The 20,492-nt window shown below is 37.3% G+C and overlaps 1 protein-coding gene across 43 annotated transcripts in view; it reads left to right on the plus strand.

The window, feature by feature from the left end:
• DDX4 (DEAD-box helicase 4) overlaps positions 1-20,492 on the plus strand; it is a 74,749-nt gene that overhangs the window by 8,526 nt on the left and 45,731 nt on the right. For 20 of the 43 annotated variants that reach the window (XR_014061484.1, XM_081517835.1, XM_081517830.1 and 17 more), the window contains one exon: positions 16,890-16,967. Coding sequence is in view for 42 of the 43 variants with exons in the window: in XM_081517835.1 (XP_081373961.1) it covers positions 16,890-16,967 (78 nt within the window). In the remaining variant the exon portion in view is untranslated. Of the gene's footprint in view, positions 1-16,889; positions 16,968-20,191; positions 20,270-20,492 lie in introns of all 43 variants that reach the window. The other 23 variants (XM_081517823.1, XM_081517820.1, XM_081517826.1 and 20 more) reach the window with 2 other exon arrangements.

Below are 20,492 nucleotides of genomic sequence, written 5' to 3' on the forward strand. Positions count from 1 at the left end.
GCATACTAGTAGATACCTTGTCAAGGATGTTTTTTAAATTTTCTAGTGAGACATTCTGGCTTGAATATTTTGAGTTGGGAGCCTCTTACAATTAAAGGAAGGGAGAGAAGAGAGAGTGTAGTGTTACAGAGTATATCATTTGATTTAGTGGGTTTGCTGTAACACCTTTGCTCAGCCTGGAAGTTGCATGTTTGGCTTTCAGGCTGCTATGGGAATTGTCAGGATTCCTGATAGAAGGCAGTAGGAGACTAGACTCAGGTATTGAAGCAGGTTACAATGATGGTGACCTGTCAGGATAGCAACTATTTAAACCAAACTCATATCAAATTAATACACATAAATCCCTTGCATTCCTATATACTAACAATGAGAAAAATAGATATAGAAATTAAGGAAACAATCCTATTCACCATTACGTCAAAAAGAATAAAATAGTTAGGGATAAATTTACCTCAAGAAACAAAACCTATGTTTAGAAAACTATAAAACACGTGAAAGAAATCAAAGAGGACACAAATAGATGGAGAAATATACCATGTTCATGGATCAGAAGAATCAACATAGTGAAAATGAGTATACTACCCAAAGCAATCTATAGATTCAATGCAATCCCTATCAAGCTACCAATAACATTTTTCACAGAACTAGAACAAATAATTTCACAATTTGTATGGAAACACAAAAAACCTCGAATAGCCAAAGCAATCTTGAGAAAGAAGAATGAAACTGGAGGAATCAACCTGCCTAACTTCAGACTATACTATAAAGCTACAGTCATCAAGACAGTATGGTACTGGCACAAAGACAGAAATATAGATCAGTGGAACAAAATAGAAAGCCCAGAGATAAATCCACGCACCTATGGACACCTTATCTTTGACAAAGGAGGCAAAAATATACAACAGAGAAAAGACGATCTTTTTTACAGGTGATGCTGGGAAAACTGGTCAACCACCTATAAAAGAATGAAACTAGAACACTTTCTAACAACATACACAAAAATAAACTCAAAATAAATTAAAGATCTAAATGCAAAACCAGAAACTATAAAACTCCTAGAGGAAAACATAGGCAGAACACTCTGACATAAATCACCACATGATCCTCTATGACCCACCTCCGAGAGTAATGGAAATAAAAGCAAAAATAAACAAATGGGACCTAATTAAATGTAAAAGCTTTTGCACAACAAAGGAAACTATAAGCAAGTTGAAAAGACAGCCTTCAGAATGGGAGAAAATAATAGCAAACAAAGCAACTGATGGTTAATCTCAAAAATATACAAGCAGCTCATGCAGCTCAATACCAGAAAAATAAATGACCCAATCAAAAAATGGGCCAAAGAACTAAACAGACATTTCTCCAAAGAAGACATACAAATGACTAACAAGCATATGAAAAGATGTTCAACATCACTCATCATCAGAGAAATGCAAATCAAAACCACAATGAGGTGCCATCTCAAACTGGTTGGAATGGCTGCTATCAAAAAGTCTACGAACAATAAATGCTGGAGAAGGTGTGGAGAAAAGGGAACCCTCTTACACTGTTGGTGGGAATGCAAACTAGTACAGCCACTATGGAGAACAGTGTGGAGATTCCTTAAAAAACTGGAAATAGAACTGCCATATGACCCAGCAATCCCACTGCTGGGCATACACACCGAGGAAACCAGAATTGAAAGAGACACGTGTACCCCAATGTTCATTGCAGCACTGTTTACAATAGCTAGGACATGGAAGCAACCTAGATGTCCATCTGCAGATGAATGGATAAGAAGGTTGTGGTACCTATACACTATGGAATATTACTCAGCTATAAAAAGAACATATTTGAGTCAATTCTAGTGAGATGGATGAAACTGGAACCTATTACACAGAGTGAAGTAAGCCAGAAAGAAAAACACCAATACAGTATATTAACGCATATATATGGTGGAATTTAGAAAGATTGTAACAGTGACCCTATATGCAAGACAGCAAAAGAGATACAGATATAAAGTACAGGCTTTTGGACTCTGTGGGAGAAGGTGAGGGTGGGATGATTTTAAAGAATAGCATTGAAACATGTATATTACCATATGTGAAATAGATGACCAGTCCAAGTTCGATGCATGAAACAGGGCACTCAAAGCTGGTGCACTGGGACAACCCAGAGAGATGGGATGGGGAGGTAGGTGGGAGGAGGGTGTGGAACAGGGGGACACTTGTATACCTGTGGCTGATTCATGTCAATGTATGGCAAAACCCACCACAATATTGTAATTAGCCTCCAATTAAATAAATTAATTAAAAAAGTAAAATATTTAATTAAAAAATAATATGAGCTTCTTTGGGATCTGAAAACTAACTTAGGGAGGTCCTTGGCAAATAAGAGAAACAAATCAAGATAAGGGAGCTGTTGTTTTTCCCCTATCACTTGTCTCCATCTTGTTCGCCTACATTTTTTATAAAGTTGAGAAGTTAGGTGGAAGTGGTAGGACCTGGGCTAGAAAATTAAACTCATGACAGTAATCTTTGATTTTGTTGAAGTTCACAGAAGGCTGATATGCTACTTCTAGTATTTTTCCAATTTAAAAAATACATCTAACAACAAAATTTACTATATTGACCATTTTTAAGTGTACTGTTCAGTGATATTAAGTACCTTCATGTTTCTGTGCAGCCATGACCACCGTCTACCTCTGAAACTTTTTCACCTTCCCAAACTGAAATTTCATACCCCTTAAACAATAACTCGACAACCCCTCCTCTCCTCAGCTCTTGGCAACCACTGGTTACTTTCTATGAATTTAAGTTACTATGAGTTTTCTGAGTCTCTGTGACCTTGAGTAACTACTTCTTTTAAGTCTTACTCTAATGCAGGAGAGGGGCTTTCTTGGTGGCTCAGTGGTGCAGAATCCACCTACCAATGCAGGAGATGTGTGTTTGATCCCCAGTCAGGAAAATCCTCTGGAGAAAGAAATGGCAACCCACTCCAGTATTCTTGCCAGGGGAATCCCATGGACAGAGGAGCCTGGTGGGCTACACAGCCCATGGAGTTGCAAGAGTTGGACATGACTTTGTGACTAAAACAACTAATGCAAGAGAGAGAATCTGGTGGCACCAGGTAGTTTCATTTCTCTCATCAAAAATTTGTGAATGAAGTACATTTTATAGTTAAGGGAGCTACTGGCTCACTGAAGCCTGTCCTAATGTGAAAAAACCAGTGGAGAGGTAGTTTATAAAATGTGAAGGGGGGGGTTGAGAGAGTTCATCAGGTTAAAGCAAATTTAATTCCCATGTTCACCTTAAGTTCAGAGTAATCCTCTTGATAGAGGGAAGTTAAGTTTAGAAAAAATGCTTTTGTTATTGTCAAGATACACTTACCTTTTGTAAACTTTTAAATGCAGCAGTTTAATATAGAATATCCTGATTCTCAAAAGTTTATGAAATTGCTGCCTGCTGAAACCCCAGCAAAAGGCTAATAACCATGTGTATGTGTATGTACTTGAAGTATTCAAAGAAGAAAATTGGGTGAAAGTATTCTGGCTTCCCTGATGGCTCAGAGGTTAAAGTGTCTGCCCACAATGCGGGAGACCTGGGTTCAATCCCTGGGTCGGGAAGATCCCCTAGAGAGGGAAATGGCAACCCCCTCCAGTATTCTTGCCTGGAGAATCCCATGGACGAAGGAGCCTGGTAGGCTACAGTCCATGGGGTTGCAAAGAGTCAGACACGACTGAGCAACTTCGCTTTCACTTTCACTTTTCTATTCTATACTTAACATATCTATATGCATAGATCATTGTGTAATCAGAAGAAACCTTGTTCTGTGAGGTGTCAAAGATAATTTTCGTAAAGGAATGAAAGTTTGAATCTATAGTATATTAAGGTGTAACATTACTTTGTAGTGAAGTCATCAATAAGCTAGATTGAAATGGCCGCCAGCTAAAAACGTGGACTTTTCTTAGCGTTAGATCTTGAATGTTCAGACTAATGAAGTAAAATCAATAATGAAAAATATAGCTTGCCTGTTTACCTTCTGAATAACAAGTACTTTGGTATCTCTTTTTTAATTGTTTTTTTTCATGAAAATAGATTTTCTCATTACAGAAATACATACCAGGGCAATGAATGCTATCCTAAGTTACTATCTAAATATTCTTATTGCAAAAAACCAAAAGAAAAATTGAAAAACTTAAATATAGTGGTGAAAAGAAAGAAAATAATCTGAAATCTTGACTCCCAGGTTTAACCACTTTTGTTAAATTCTGTTTTGTTAAAGTCTGTTGACTGTGATATTTTAGCTTGCTTTCTTTTTTAAAAAAAAAAATTTACTTACTTGTCTGAGTCTGCTCTGTTGCAGCGTGCGAGCTTCTCTCTAGTTGAGGTATGTAGGCTCAGTAGCTTAGTTGCCCTGTGGCATGTGAGATCTTAGTTCCCCAACCAGGGATCGAACCTGTGTCCCCTCCATTGAAAGGCAGATTCTTTTTTTTTTTCTTAAATTAATTTATTTATTTTAATTGGAATCTAATTAAAATATCGTGGTGGTTTTTGCCACACAAAATACCAGACTACCAGGTGTACCTGTATTGCCAGTTGTTGTAGTTCATTTATAATTATACTCTGTCATGTGAATATACCATATATTTAATACTATGTAATACAGTATGCTGCTGCTGCTGCTAAGTCACTTCAGTCGTGTCCGACTCTGTGCGACCCCATAGACGGCAGCCCACCAGGCTCCACCATCCCTGGGATTCTCCAGGCAAGAACACTGGAGTGGGTTGCCATTTCCTTCTCCAGTGCATGAAAGGGAAAAGTGAAAGTGAAGTCGCTCAGTCGTGTCCAACTCTTAGCGACCCCATGGACTGTAGCCTACCAGGCTCCTCCGTCCATGGGATTTTCCAGGCAAGAGTACTGGAGTGGGGTGCCATTGCCTTCTCCAGTGTAATACAGTATAGAACACAATATATGTAAAACTCTGTTGTGTGACTGTACCACATATTTGAATTCTTTTTTTAATGCACATGAGTTGCTTCCTTTTTTGTTGTTACGAGCAAAGCTACCATGAACATCTCTTACTTTCCCTTGTTTGCTAAATATATGTTTTAGGTCATGAATGGTGTTGAATTGTATTATGTACTTTAATCTGTGGAGATAATTAGTTTTTTAATCTGTTAATGTTGTTAATTAATTACCTTTTTAGATGTTCTGATGTTAAACACCCTTGCATACTGGAATAAACGCAACTTGGTCATACTGTTGTACCTGTTCAGTTTACTATTGGGAATGATTTGCTAATATGTATTTTTGAGATTTTATATCCACTCATGAGTAAAAGAGGTTTATAATTTTATTCTGTCTTGTCATATCATAATTACTATGGCCTTGTGGAATGAATTGGGGAATAATTCCTCTATTTTCTGGTAGAACTGTATAATGTTGAAATGATTTGTCCTTTGAGAGTTTGGTAGAACTCATCTGTGAAACTATATTTAAATAGGTATGATACAGAGATTTGAGTACTGGTTCACTTTCTGTAAGACAGTTTTGTTTGTTTTTATTTTCTTGAGTTAGTTTTGGTGAATCAGAACTTTGCTCTTTGTCTTTTTTTAGAGTTCAGGAGTAAGTGATATTATATGATCTTTGTCTTCATTTTTATGACTTGCTTCACTTAGTATGTTATTCTCTGGGTCTATCCATGTTGCTTCAAATGGCATTATTTGTCTTTTTTTAATGACTGAACAGTATTCCATTGTGTGTGGGGGTGTGTGTGTGCATGTACGTATTCTTTATCCTTTCCTCTGTTGATGGGCATTTAGATTTCTTCCATGTCTTGGTTATTGTAAATAGTGCTGCTGTTAACATTGGGGTACATGGAGGTGTATGTATCTTTTCAAATTAAGAGTTTTCTCCAGATACATGCCCAGGAGTGAGATTGCTGGATCATATGGTAACTTAGTTTTTTAAGGAACCTCCATAACGTGTGGAGGTTTTCCATAGTGGCTGCACTAGTTTACATTCCCACCAACAGAGTAGGAGGGTTCCTTTTTTTCCACACTCTCTTCAGAATTTATTATTTTATGACAAACCCATAGCCAAGATAGTGGTTTATTTTCAGGACCTTTTAGTGAAAGCCATTCTGACTGATATGAGGTTATGCCTCATTGCAGTTTTGATTTGCATTTCTCTGCTAGTTAGTGGTGTTGAGCATCTTTTCATGTGCCTGTTGGCTGTCTGTATGTCTTCTTTGGAAAACTGTTTGTTTAGGTGTTCAGCCCATTTTGTAATTGGGCTGTTTGTTTTTTTGTTATTGAGTTGTTTGTACATTTTTCAGATTAATCTCTTGTTGGTCCTATCATTGGCAGATATTTTTTCTCAGTCTGTAGTGTGTCTTTTAATGTTTTTTTTATGGTTTCCTTTGCTGTGCAAAAGCCTATAAGTTTGATTAGGTCCCATTTGCTTATTTTTGTTTTTATTTCTATTGCCTTGGGAGAGTAACCTAGGAGAACATTGGATAAGATTTATTTCAGAGAATGTTTTGCCTTTCTTCTCTTTTAGGAGTTTTTAATGTGATTTTAAAAAGGATTTTCATTAATTTTCCCTTTCTGGTATTTCACTGTAAGTGTTAAAAAAATGCAACAGATTTCTGTATGGTAATCTTGTATCCTGCTACCTTGCCGATTTTATCAGTTCTAGTAGTTTCTGTGTGGAGTTTTTAGGGTTTTCTATATATATTTTCATGCCATTTGCATATAATGACAGTATTACCTCTTCCTTTCCAGTTTGGACATCTTTTATTTTTCTTATCTCATTGCTGTGGCTAGGACTTCCAATACTATGTTGAATGAAAATGGTGAGAGTGGGCATACTTGTTTCAGATTTTAGTAGAAAGGCTTGTAGCTTTTCGCTTTTGAGTACTGTGTTGGCCGTGGGTTTGTCATAAATAGCTTCTATTATGCTTAGATATGTTCTCTCCATACCCACTTTGGTAAGAATTTTTATCATGAATGGGTGTTGAATTTTATCAAATGCTTTTTCTGCATCTGTTGAGATGATCATGTGGTTTTTGTCTTTTGGCAGTATGGTGTATGTGTTGAACCATTCTTTCGACCCTGTGATGAATCCAGCTTGATCATGGTGTATGACTTTTTATGTGTTGTTGGATTTGATTTGCTAATATTTCCTTGAGAATTTTTGCATCTATATTCACCAGAGGTACTGGCCTGTAATTTTCTTTTTTGGTAATGTCTTTGCCTGGTATCAGGGTGATGGTGATGTCATAGAATCACTTTGGGAGTGTTCCTTCGCTGTCTTATGGAAGAGTTTGAGAAGGATTGGTTCAAGTTTTTCTTTGTATGTTTGGTAGAATTTTCCATTTAAGCCGTCCATTTCTGGACATTTGTTTGTAGGGAACTTTTCTTTCTTTTTTTTTTCTGTAATATTTTGGTCCCTATATTTAATAAACTTTTAAATTTATTTTTTAATTGAAGGATAATTGCTTTATAGAATTGTGTTGGTTTCTGCCCAACATCAACATGAATCAGCCATAGGTATACATATGTCCCCTCCCTCTTGAACCTCCCTCCCACCTCCTCCCAATACCACCCCTCTAGGTTGTTACAAAGCCCCAGTTTGAGTTCCCTGAGTCATACAGCAAATTCCTATTGACGGTCTATTTTACATAATGGTAATGTAAGTTTCCGTGTTACTCTCTCCATACATCCCACCCTCTCCTTCCTCCCCATATCCATGTCCATAAATCCGTTCTCTGTGTCTGTGTCTCCATTGCTGCCCTGGAAATAATTTCATCAGTATCATCTTTCTAGATTCCATATATATGCATTAGTATAAAATATTTGTTTTTCTCTGTCTGACTGACTTCACTCTGTATAATAGGCTCTAGGTTCATCCACCTCATTAGAATTGGCTCAAATGCTTTCCTTTTTATTGCAAGGAGTTTTTAAATTACAGTTTCTATTTTACTCCTAGTGATCAATCTGTTCAGATTATCTATTTCTTCTTGCTTCAGTTTTAGTAGGCTGTATGTTTCTAAAAACTTGTCCATTTCTTCTAGATTGTTTAATTTATTGGCATATACTTGTCCATAGTATTCTCTTATGGTTTTGTATTTCTGCAGTATTGGTTGGTATTTATCCCCTTTGATTTCTTGTTTTATTTCTGTCCTTTCTCTCTCTTTCTTGGTGAGCCTGGCCAGAGATTGTGGATTTTGTTTGTCATTTCAGAAAACCAGGTCTCGGTTTTATTGATTTTTTTTCTATTTTTTAATCTCTATTTTAATTTATTTCCTCTTTGATCTTTATTAAGTCCCTCCTTCTGACTCTAGTTTTTGTTTGTTCTTCTGTTTCTAATTCTTTAGGTAATAGATTAGGTTACTTGTTTGAGAGTTTTTCTTGTTTTTTTGAGGAAAGCCTGTATCACTATAAACTTCCCTCAAAGGACTGCTTTTGCTGCATCCCATAGAATTTGTGTATGGTTATGTTTTCATTGTCTTTTGTCTCAAGGCATTTTTAAAATTTCCTCTTTGATCTTGTTGATCTGTTTTTTTTTGTTTTTGTTTTTGTTTTTTTTAAGTAGCATGTTGTTTAGTCTCTGTATAATCACTTTTTTTCTTCTTTCTCTGTGGTTGATTTCTAACTTCATGCCATTGTGGTAAGAAAAGATGCTTAAAATAATTTCTGTCCTCTAAAATTTGTTGAGGCTTGTTTGTATCCTAGTATGGGTCTAACCTAGAGAAAGTTTTATGTGTAATTGAAAAGAATGTGTAGTATATGTATTTTGGGGATGTAATGTGACTGGTTCCAAATCAAGAAAGGAGTACATCAAGACTGTATATTGTCACCCTGCTTATTTAACTTATACGCAGAGTACATCATGCGAAATGCCAGGCTGGATGAAGCACAAGCTGGAATTAAGATTGCCGGGAGAAATATCAGTAACCTCAGATATGCAGATGACACCACCCTTACGGCAGAAAGTGAAGAACTAGAGCCTCTTGATGAAAGTGAAATAAGAGAGTGAAAAAGGTGGCTTAAAACTCAACATTGAGAAAACTAAAATCATGGCATCCGGTCCCATCACTTCATGGCAGATGGGGAAATAATGGAAACACCAAGAGACTTTATTCTGGGGGGCTCCAAGATCACTGCAGATGGTTACTGAAGCCATGAAATTAAAAGATGATTGCTCCTTGGAAGAAAATCTGTGATCAACCTAGACAGCATATTAAAAAGCAGAAACATTACTTTGCCAAGAAAGATCCGTCTAGTCAAAGCTATGGTTTTTCCAGTAGTCATGTATGGATGTGAGAGGTGGACCAAAGAAAGCTTAGTGCCAAAGAATTGATGCTTTTGAACTGTGGTGTTGGAGAACTCTTGAGAGTCCCTTGGACTGCAAGGAGGTCCAACTAGTCCATCCTAAAGGAGATCAGTCCTGAATATTAATTGGAAGGACTGATACTGAAGCTGAAGCTCCAATACTTTAGCCACCTGATGGGAAGAACTGACTGATTGGAAAAGACCCTGATGCAGAGAAAGATCGAAGGTGGGAGGAGAAGGGGGTGACAGAGGATGAGATGGTTGGATGGCATCACTGACTTGATGGACATGAGTTTGAGTACTCTCCGGGAGTTGGTGATGGACAGGGAAGCCTGGTATGCTGCAGTCCATGGGTTCGCAGAGTCTGAGCAACTGAACTGAACTGAAAGTCCTGAAAATATCAATTAAGTGTAACCGTTCTAATATGTCATTGAGGATCTCTGTTGCCTTATTGATTTTCTGTCTGGAAGATTTGTCCACTGATGTCAGTGAGGTGTTAAAGTCTCCTCTATTATTGTATTCCCATCCATTTCTTCCTTTAGGTCTGTTAGTATTTGTTTTCTATATTTCAGTTCAGTTCAGTTGCTGAGTCGTGTCCGACTCTCTGCGGTCCCATGGACTGCAGCATGCCAGGCTTCCCTGTCCATCACCAACTCCCAGAGCTTACGCAAACTCATGTCCATCGATCAGTGATGCCATCCAATCATCTCATCCTCTGTTGTCCCCTTCTCCTCCCGTCTTCAATCTTTCCCAGATCAGATTCTTTTCAAAAGTCAGTTCTTTGCATCAGGTGGCCAAAGTATTGGAGTTTCAGCTTCAACATCAGTCCTTCCAATGAATATTCAGGAATGATTTCCATTAGGATTGACTGGTTGAATCTCCTTGCAGTCCAAAAGACTCTTAAGAGTCTTCTCCAACACCACAGTTCAAAAGTATTACTTCTTCGGCACTCAGCTTTCTTTATAGCCCAACTCTCACATCCATACATGACTGCTGGAAAAACCATAGCTTTGACTAGATGGACCTTTGTTGGCAAAGTAATATCTCTGCTTTTTAATATGCTGTCTAGGTTGGTCATGGCTTTCCTTCCAAGGAGCAAGCGTCTTTTAATTTCATGGCTGCAGTCACCATCTGCCGTGATTTTGGAGCCCCCCCAAAATAAAGTGTCTCATTGTTTCCATTATTTCCCCATCTGTTTGCCATGAAGTTATGGGACTGAATGCTATGATCTTAGTTTTCTGAATGTTGAGTTTTAAGCCACCTTTTTCACTCTCCTCTTTCACTCTCATCAAGAGGCTCTTTATTTCTTCTTCACTTCCTGGCATAAGCGTGGTGTCATCTGCATGTCTGAGGTTATTGATATTTCTTCTGGCAATCTTAATTCCAGCTTGTGCTTCATCCAGCCTGGCATTTCGCATGATGTACTCTGCATATAAGTTAAATAAGCAGGGTGACAATATACAGCCTTGACGTACTCCTTTTCCTATTTGGAACCAGCCTGTTGTTCCATGTCCAGTTCTAACTGTTGCTTCTTGACCTGCATACAGATTTCTCAGGAGACAGGTCAGGTGGTTTGGTATTCCCATTTCATTAAGAATTTTCCATAGTTTGTTGATATCTACACAGTCAAAGGCTTTGAAGTAGTCGGTAAAGCAGAAGTAGATGTTTTTCTGGAACTCACATGCTTTTTCAGTGATCCAGTGAATATTGACAATTTGATCTCTGGTTCCTCTGCCTTTTCTAAATCCAGCTTGAACATCTTTAAGTTCATGTTTCATGTACTGTTGAAGCCTGGCTTGGAGAATTTTGAGCATTACTTTGCTAGCATGTGAGATGAGTGCAATTGTGCGGTGTTTGAGCATTCTTTGGCATTACCTTTCTTCGGGATTGGAATGAAAACTGACCTTTTCCAGTCTTGTCTCCACTGCTGAGTCTTCCAAATTTGCTGGCGTGTTGAGTGCAGCACTTTCGCAGCATCATCTTTTAGGATTTGAAATAGCTCAATTGGAATTCCATTACCTCCATTAGCTTTGTTTGTAGTGATGCTTCCTAAGGCCCACTTGACTTCACATTCCAGGATGTCTGGCTCTAGGTGAATGATCACACCATCATGGTTATCTTGGTCATGAAGATCTTTTTTGTATAGTTTTGTGTATTTGCCACCTCTTCTTAATATCTTCTGCTTCTGTTAGGGCCATACCATTTCTGTCCTTTATTGAGCCCATCTTTGCATGAAATGATCCCTTGGTATCCCTAATTTTCTTAAAGAGATCTCTAGTTTTTCCCATTCTATTTTGTTTTCCTCTGTTTCTCTGCATTGATCACTGAGGAAGGCTTTCTATCTCTTTGTGCTATTCTTTGGAACTCTGCATTCACATGGGTATATTTTTCCTTTTCTCCTTTTCCTTTCACTTCTCTTCTCTTCTGAGCTATTTGTAAGGCCTCCTACTGTTGCTGTTGCTGCTATGTCGCTTCAGTTGTGTCCGACTCTGTGTGACCCCATAGATGGCAGCCTACCAGGCTCCCACATCCCTGGGATTCTCCAGGCAAGAACACTGGAGTGGGTTGCCATTTCCTTCTCCAGTGCATGAAAGTGAAAAGTGAAAGTGAAGTCACTCAGCTGTGTCTGACTCTTAGCCCCTATGGACTGCAGCTTACCAGGCTCCTCCATCCATGGGATTTTCCAGGCAAGAATACTGGAGTGGGTTGCCATTGCCTTCTCCGAAGGCCTCCTAAGGCAACCATTTTGGCTTTTTGCATTTCTTTTCTTGGGGATGGTCTTAATCACTGCCCTCTGTACTATGTCACGAACCTCCATCCATAGTTCTTCAGGCATTCTATCAGATCTAATCTCTTGAATTTATTTCTCACTTTCACTGTATAATCGTAAGGGATTTGATTTAGGTCATACCTGAAGGATCTAGTGGTTTTTCTGCTTTCTTCAGTTTCAGTCTGAATTTGGCAATAAGAAGTTTATGATCTGAGCCCCAGTCAGCTCCCGGTCTTGTTTTCGCTGACTGTATAGAGTTCTCCATGTTTGTCTGCAAAGAATATAATATTTTTATATACTTATATATGTTTTTATATTTATATATAAGTATTTATTTTAAATATTTAAATATAATTTTAACATAAAAATTTATAAATATATAAACATTTATGTATATATTTGTATAAATTTAGATGCTCCTATATTGAGTGCATATGTGTCATTGAGTGTAATATCCTCTTCATGTATTGATTCTTTTATCATTTTATAGTGTCTTCTTCGGAGAAGGCAATGGCACCGCACTCCAGTACTCTTGCCTGGAAAATCCCATGGACGGAGGAGCCTAGTAGGCTACAGCCCATGGGGTCGCTAAGAGTCGGATACGACTGAGCAGCTTCACTTTCACTTTTCCCTTTCATGCACTGGAGAAGGAAATGGCAACCCACTCCAGTGTTCTTGCCTGGAGAATCCCAGGGATGGTGGAGCCTGGTGGGCTGCCGTCTATGGGGTCGCACAGAGTCGGACACGACTGAAGCGACTTAGCAGTAGCAGTGTCTTCTTCAGCCTTTTTATGGCTTTTGTTTGGAAGTCTGTTTTATTTATATGAGTGTTGCCTCCCCCACTTAATTGTCATTTTCATTTGCATGAATTATCTTTTTCCATCTCCATACTTTCAGTCCTTTGTCCTAGAGTGAGTCATTGGTTTCTTAAAGTACTAGGTTTTGGCTTTATTGAGCCACTATTATTTTTTTTTCCTATTTCATTATTTTTTGTTCTTAATATTTTTTTAAAGATTTGTTTATTTTTATTTATTTATGGCTGTACTGGGTCTTAATTGCTCTGCACAGGCCTTCTCCACTTGTGGTGAGTGGGAGCTCTTCTCTAGTTGCAGTGCAATGGCTTCTCATTCCAGTGGTTTCTCTTGTTATGGAGCACGGGCTCTAGGTAGGTGGGCTTCAGTAGTTGCAACTCCTGGGCTCTAGAGTGCTGGCTCAGTAGTTGTGGAACACAGGCTTAGTTGTCCCACCGCATGTGGGATCTTCCTGAACCAGAGATTGAACCTGTCTCCTGCATTAGTGGAATCTTTACCACTGAGCCACCAGGGATGCCTGCTCGTACCACTTTTTTCCTCCTTTACTCTTGTGTGATTTATTTTGTTGTCTTTCTAACATTCTTACTAGTTGAGATGGATGTTTACCTCATTAATTTTCAGTTCTTATTGTATAAAAATTTAATTTCTTATATATATCATTTTATCATACAATTCTAAGTATTTCTGAAGTTCCATTGTAATTTTTTTTCTTTGAACTGTTTTGTATAGAAGTGCTTTAAAAATATATTTCCAAATGTAAGAGAATTTTAAAATTGTTACACTATCATATTAATTTATATTATTTAGTTATAGTTGTTACACTATCTTATTAATATTCAGTATATAATAGTGATTTGCTATTTCTATAGATTATATACCATGCAAAGTTAGTATAAAATATTGACTATATTCCTTGTGTTGTATATTACATCCCTGTAGCTAATTTATTTTATAACTAGTAGTTTGTACCTCTTACTTCCCTTTCATCTATTTCATACCTCCCTCACCCTTCTCCCATGTGGCAAACCACTAGTTTGTTTTCTATATCTGTTCATCTTTTCTGTTTTTGTATATTTGTTGACTTGTTTTATTTTTTTAGATTCCACATATAAGCAAAAATATACAGTATTTGTCTTCTAGTAACTTTTAATTTGATTGCATTGCAATTAGAGAATTTTCTGTATGTGATACTGATTTTTGAAATTGTTGAATTTACATTTTGGGCTTCCATGTGGTCAGTTTTTATGACTATTCTATTGTTGAAGAATGTCACTTGTTTAATGTTTTTAGTTCTGTGAATGTTTACAGTGTTCTGTGGATGATTGTAATTTATCTGTTCTCACTTGACTGTTTTTCTTGGCTGTTATAGACAGTGCTTATCAAAACATTTTTATGTGTATCTGTGTTAACCATGTGAGTATATCCACAGGAAAAATTATACTAGTATATTTTCAAAAAGTATTTTCTTTTAAAATTAGGATCAAGATTGATCTAGTTTATAGTTTCAATGTTGTATATGATTCGTGCTTGTTTCCCTATGTCCTTGACTGCTGCTAAGTTGCTTCAGTCGTGTCCGACTCTGTGCGACCCCATAGACGGCAGCCCACCAGGCTCCCCCATCCCTGGGATTCTCCAGGCAAGAACACTGGATTGGGTTGCCATTTCCTTCTCCAATTCATGAAAGTGAAAAGTGAAAGTGAAGTCGCTCAGTCGTGTCCGACTCTTAGCGACCCCCTGGACTGCAACCCACCAGGCCCCTCTGTCCATGGGATTTTCCAGGCAAGAGTACTGGAGTGAGGTGCCATTGCCTTCTCCTTGACTAGTCCTGGTATTTAAAAAAAATATTTATTGGAATATAGTTGCTTTACAATGTTGTGTTAGTTTCTATTGTACAGCGAAATGAATCAGTTATATATATATTTCCACTTGTTTGGATTTCCTTCCCATAGAGCAATGAATAAAGTTCCCTGTGCTATACAGTAGGATTTTCATTAGTTATCTGTTTTACACATAGCATCAATAGTTCAGTTCAGTCGCTCAGTTGTGTCTGACTCTTTGTGACCCCATGAACCACAGCATGCCAAGCCTCCTTGTCCATCACCAACTCCCTGAGTCCACCCAAACCCATGTCCATTGAGTTGGTGATGCCATCCAACCATCTCATCCTCTGTTGTCCCCTTCTCCTCCTGCCCTCAATCTTTCCCAGCATCAGGGTCTTTTCCAATGAGTCAGCTCTTCACATCAGGTGGCCAAAGTATTGGAGTTTCAGCTTCAACATCAGTCCTTCCAAAGAACACCCAGGACTGGTCTCCTTTAGGATGGACTGGTTGGGTCTCCTTGCAGTCCGAGGGACTCTCAGGAGTCTTCTCCAACACCACAGTTCAAAAGCATCAATTCTTTGCCGCTCAGCTTTCTTTATAGTCCAATTCTCACATCCATACATGACCACTGGAAAAACCATAGCTTTGACTAGATGCGCCTTTGTTGACAAAGTAACGTCTCTGCTTTTTAATGTGCTATCTAGGTTGGTCATAACTTTCCTTCCAAGGAGTAAGCGTCTTTTAATTTCATGGCTGCAGTCACCATCTGCAGTGATTTTGGAACCCAGAAAAATAAAGTCAGCCACTGTTTCCACTGTTTATCCATCTATTTGCCATGAAGTGATATACGTGAATCCCAGTCTCCCAGTTCATCCTTCCCCCCCACCCTCTGCCTCTTGGTATCCATATATTTGTTCTCTATGTCTGTGTCTCTGTTTCTGCTTTGCGAATAGGTTCATTTGTACCGTTTTTCTAGATTCCACATTTATGCATTAATATATGATATTTGTTTTTATGACTTTCTTCATTCTGTATGACAATCTCTAGGTACATCCATGTCTCTACAAGTGACCCAATTTCATTCCTTTTTATGGCCGAGTAATATTCCATTGTCTGTGTGTACCACATCTTCTTTATTCATTTCCTCTGTTGATGGATATTTAGGTGCTTCCTTTTCCTGGCTTTTGTAAATAGTGCTGCAGTGAACATTGGGGTGCCGGTGTCATTTTGAATGATGTTTTTTTCTGGGTATATGTTCAGTGTTGGGATTACTGGGTCATATGGTACTTCTGTTTTTAGTAGTTTTTAGGAACCTACATATTGTTCTCCCTAGTGGCTGTATCAATTTGCCTTCCCACCAGCAGTGTAAGAGAGTTTCTTTTCTCCACACTCTCTCCAGCATTTGTTGTTTGTAGACTTTTTGATGTTGGCCATCCTGACTTGTGTGAGGTGATATGTCATTGTAGTTTTGATTAGCATTTCTCTAATAATTAGTGATGTTGAGCATCTTTTCATGTGTTTGTCGGACATCTGTATGTCTTCTTTGGAGAAATGTCTGGTCTTCTGGTGATGGTTTAGTCACTAAGTCATGTCTGAGTCATGTCCAACTCTTGTAGCCCCATGGGCTGTAGCCTGCCAGTCTCCTCTGTCCATGGTATTCTCCAGGCAAGAATACTGGAATAGATTGCCATTTCTTTCTTCAGAGGATCTTCCCAACCCAGAGATCTAACCTGGATCTCCTGCATTGCAGACAGATTCTTTACCGACTTAGCTACAAGGAAAGCCCGTTTAGATCTACTAGATTCATACTAGCAAACTGTTTTCAGTCAGTCATGGTTGGGAAAAGTTATATTCTTCTTTTTTTTTATTTATTTATTTTAGTTGGGGGCTAATTACTTTACAATATTGTAATAGTTTTTGCCATACTATATTCTTCTTTTGATTTTCAGTGTCTTTAATTATGAGTGAGAGTTGGTCAGCATTTTTTTTCTTTTCGAGGACTACCTATTCTTATTAATAGCCCATTTTTACTAGGCTACTCATCTTTCTTATTGCTATGTAAAATTCCTCCTATGCCATGTGGATGGCACATTTAGATGGTTTAAAGCTTACTTACCACCAGGATACTTTTTTGTTATTTTGACTTGCTTCAAATGTTATTTACTTTAGAAATGGGTGATGGATCGTCTCGAAGAGATCATTTCATGAGAAGTGGATTTGCCTCTGGGAGGAGTTTGGGAAACATAGGTAAGTATCTTTCTTTAATCATCTGTTGCTGCTGCTAAGTCGCTTAGCATTTCATGCGAAATGCCAGGTTGGATGACTCATAAACTGGAACCAAGATTGCCTGGAGAAGTATCAACAACCTCAGATACGCAGATGCTGCTGCTGCTGCTAAGTCGCTTCAGTCATTTCTGACTCTGTGCGACCCCATAGATGGCAGCCCACCAGGCTCCCCCGTCCCTGGGATTCTCCAGGCAAGAACACTGGAGTGGGTTGCCATTACCTTCTCCAATGCATGAAAGTGAAAAGTGAAAGTGAAGTCGCTCAGTTGTGTCCGACTCTTAGCGACCCCCTGGACTGCAGCCTACCAGGCTCCTCCATCCATGGGATTTTCCAGGCAAGAGTACTGGAGTTGGTTGCCATTGCCTGAATAATGGAATGAATAGAGGCTTTTATGGCTGTTTAGTGCAAGGTAAATCTGATATAACTTAGTCTAACTTACAGTAGACTTTGTTGGGATGATTTTTTTTTTAATACCGGTATTTTTTTCACGGTTTTACTTTTTAAGATAGTAGGAAATAGTTGAATTGATTAGATGGGTAGATTGGTTAAAGAGAGTTGCTTCCCAGAGCTGCTGCTTAATGTGTTGATGGTTATTGTTCCCAATTGGCATGGGAGGAATGGGAGAAACTCCAGAGACTAGAGTGTGAAGGACCTCTTTCTTAAGTTTTATGTTTCTCAAGAAAAGGCAGTATGTGAAACACTTCTGTTAGCTCGCTAGTATTAAGAAGTTTTTTCCCCGAAATTGAAAGTTCTTATTGTCACTTTTAGAACAACCAGCACTAGATTTGACAGATAACAACACAGCAAAATACTTTCCTCCATTCCATTTTAGATTTGTTATTAAAATGCTGAAAATATTCTGCACTGTGTTTTATTATAGTGCAACAAAATATTATTAGAACCTCAAATGATCATATGGGTTTTTAAATAAATTTCTCTTATGGGATGCCATAAGCTGGGGTTAATAGTTTTAAATATACACAGGACACTTATTCTTGAATTTATTAAATGTTAGTTTTTGAAAAACTTTGGTATTTCTATGTATTTTTATTCATTGGAAACTGAAAGTTGGTATATAGTATTTCATTTGCTACTTGGAAAACTTAATTTTTTAAGATACAGTTAACATAAGTGTGAATTTTATGTTTCGACATATTCCTTCTACTAATGAAATTTGTTGAAGATGCATGTATATTTTTTTATTTTTAAGCCTGCATATTGAGTAAGAGGCATTAATGTTTTGGACCATGTAGTTGTGCTTAGAGATTCAAGTGTGTATTTTGTTTGCTACTACTAAGAAGTAACAAATACCTTAATATGACACTCAGGGAACTACTTAATATTTGGATATATTTTAAAGTCCTAATTTAGAATGATATTTTTTGATGCAGGCTTCTAAACATTGTTGAATAGAGCCTTTTTAAACGAGAAAACCATCACTGAGATTTTACTATGAATTGTTAATTCCATATGTTATAGATTTAAATACATTAAATTTCTGATCAAAACTCTGAATATTGATACTTTAAAAAGTTATCTTTGAAAAAATCTGAAAAAGAATGAATATATGTATATGTAAACTGAATCACTTTGTATACCTGAAACTAACACAAAATTGTAAATTAACTATACTCCGATAATATTTAAGAAAAGAAAAAAGTTATCTTTAATACTGTATATAATCCTGGAAATTTATAGAATAACCACACCTTTTCCAAATGATTCAGTTTAACATTCTAGTTCATTTCACTCTCTATGGTATTTTTTCTCACAACTTGGATATATCTAGTAACATGGCTTTAAAATTGACTTTTAATTACCTAACATATATATTGATTAGCTTTTTATCTTCTGTGAAGTATGGCCTAAAAAGCCTTAACTTCCTGAATCACATGCTTTTTTAGAGTCTGATAAAAATAGTGATAGTTGCATATACACAGTTCCGTATGTGGCATTAGGAGTTTCAGAGATCTCTTAGCTCCTCTGTATTAGGATATTATAGATGTAGGGAAGACAATTTGTGAAAATCACAAGATAATGATAATTATCCTAATGATAGTTTAAAGTGGCCATTTATGATGTTTTGGGTACTTAAGTTTATGTTTTAAGTAACTGTGCTGCTTGACATAGAAACTCTGCCCTCACAATTCTTAAATTTAGTGGTAGAGAAGCACATGGAAAGAAATATTGCTTAAAAAGAGATACACATAGTATGAATTGATTACGGTTGGAGGACTGAAGGAGGACTTCACAGAAGAGGTGGCTTTTGAATCAGGCTTTTGAAGAGTGAAAAGAATTTTGCTAGGAAAAATAGGAAAGCAAGGAATGCCATGCTGAAGGAATAGCATGTAGGAAATAGAAGATATTAGAAGTTCACAGTGTGGAGTATGGGAAGTTTTATGAATTAAAATGTTGGGTGTTCCGAGTTATATAGTGGTATATAAAACTAAGAAGGTTAATATGGGGAAATACTATGGAGGAGTGGGAGATAAAGGGAGGTGGTATTCTTAGCATTTTTCCGTTACTATATAACTCCTTCCTAATTCTAATTTTAAAAAGTAGATTGAGAGTGATTTAAGTACTAGAAAAATGAATAGGGACTTCCCTGGTGGTCCAGTGACTTAAGACTGTATGCTGCCAATACCAGGGGCCCTGGTTTGATCCTTGGTCAGGGAACTAGATCCCACATGCTGCAACTAAGAGTTCTCATGATGCAACTAAGACCTGGTGCAGCCAAATAAATAAATAATAAATATTTTTAAAAAATGAATAAATAATAATTACAGGACAAGAGTATAGAATTTTCATTAGCAGTGACTTTCACATAGAAGTATAATGTAAATAGCTGGATCTATCAGGATGAGGCTTCAATGTATAGAAAATCAGAGTTGAATTGAATCGAGTTCAATTGTAGAGTTGAATTACTTGGTTAAAGTTCTCTAGTAAAATAGCAACTAGTTGAGAGCTGTATTTCAGCAGTAGTATATTTATGTTTTTACTTTGGCATAATGTAAGAATTTTTAAAAAAGAAGTTGCAGGTATATTTTAATTTTAAAAGTTCCTGTAACACTCTCTCCTTATCCTTGGAAGTTCCCTTACCCCACAGATTCATTTAATTCCTAGTTATTGATGACACACTTGATTTTATACTTTAAAAAGTTTTAATTGTATCTGAACTTTTTCAGATCCTGTTGAGTCTAATAAAAGAGAGAATACATCCACAGTGGGTGGTTTTGGAGTTGGAAAGAGTTTTGGAAACAGAGGTAATCTGCTTATGATGTCTTTCAATTGAAACTTAAGTGACACCTTATAGTTTTTGAATTCTGTTTCCTTGTAACATACATAGGAAGTATGTGCCTTTCCCAAGAATTTATGGAGATCACATGGGAGTGCTTTCATTTTCCTAATCATAGTTTAGAGCAACACTTTATGCTGCTTTGGATGTTGCTTGCTATTCTGTTTAGTTTTCTTGTTTTCCTTTTTAAT

This window comes from Giraffa tippelskirchi, chromosome 8 (assembly GCF_054371585.1).
Source record: "Giraffa tippelskirchi isolate mGirTip1 chromosome 8, T2T-mGirTip1v1.2.pri, whole genome shotgun sequence".
Classification (NCBI taxonomy): Eukaryota; Metazoa; Chordata; class Mammalia; order Artiodactyla; family Giraffidae; genus Giraffa; species Giraffa tippelskirchi.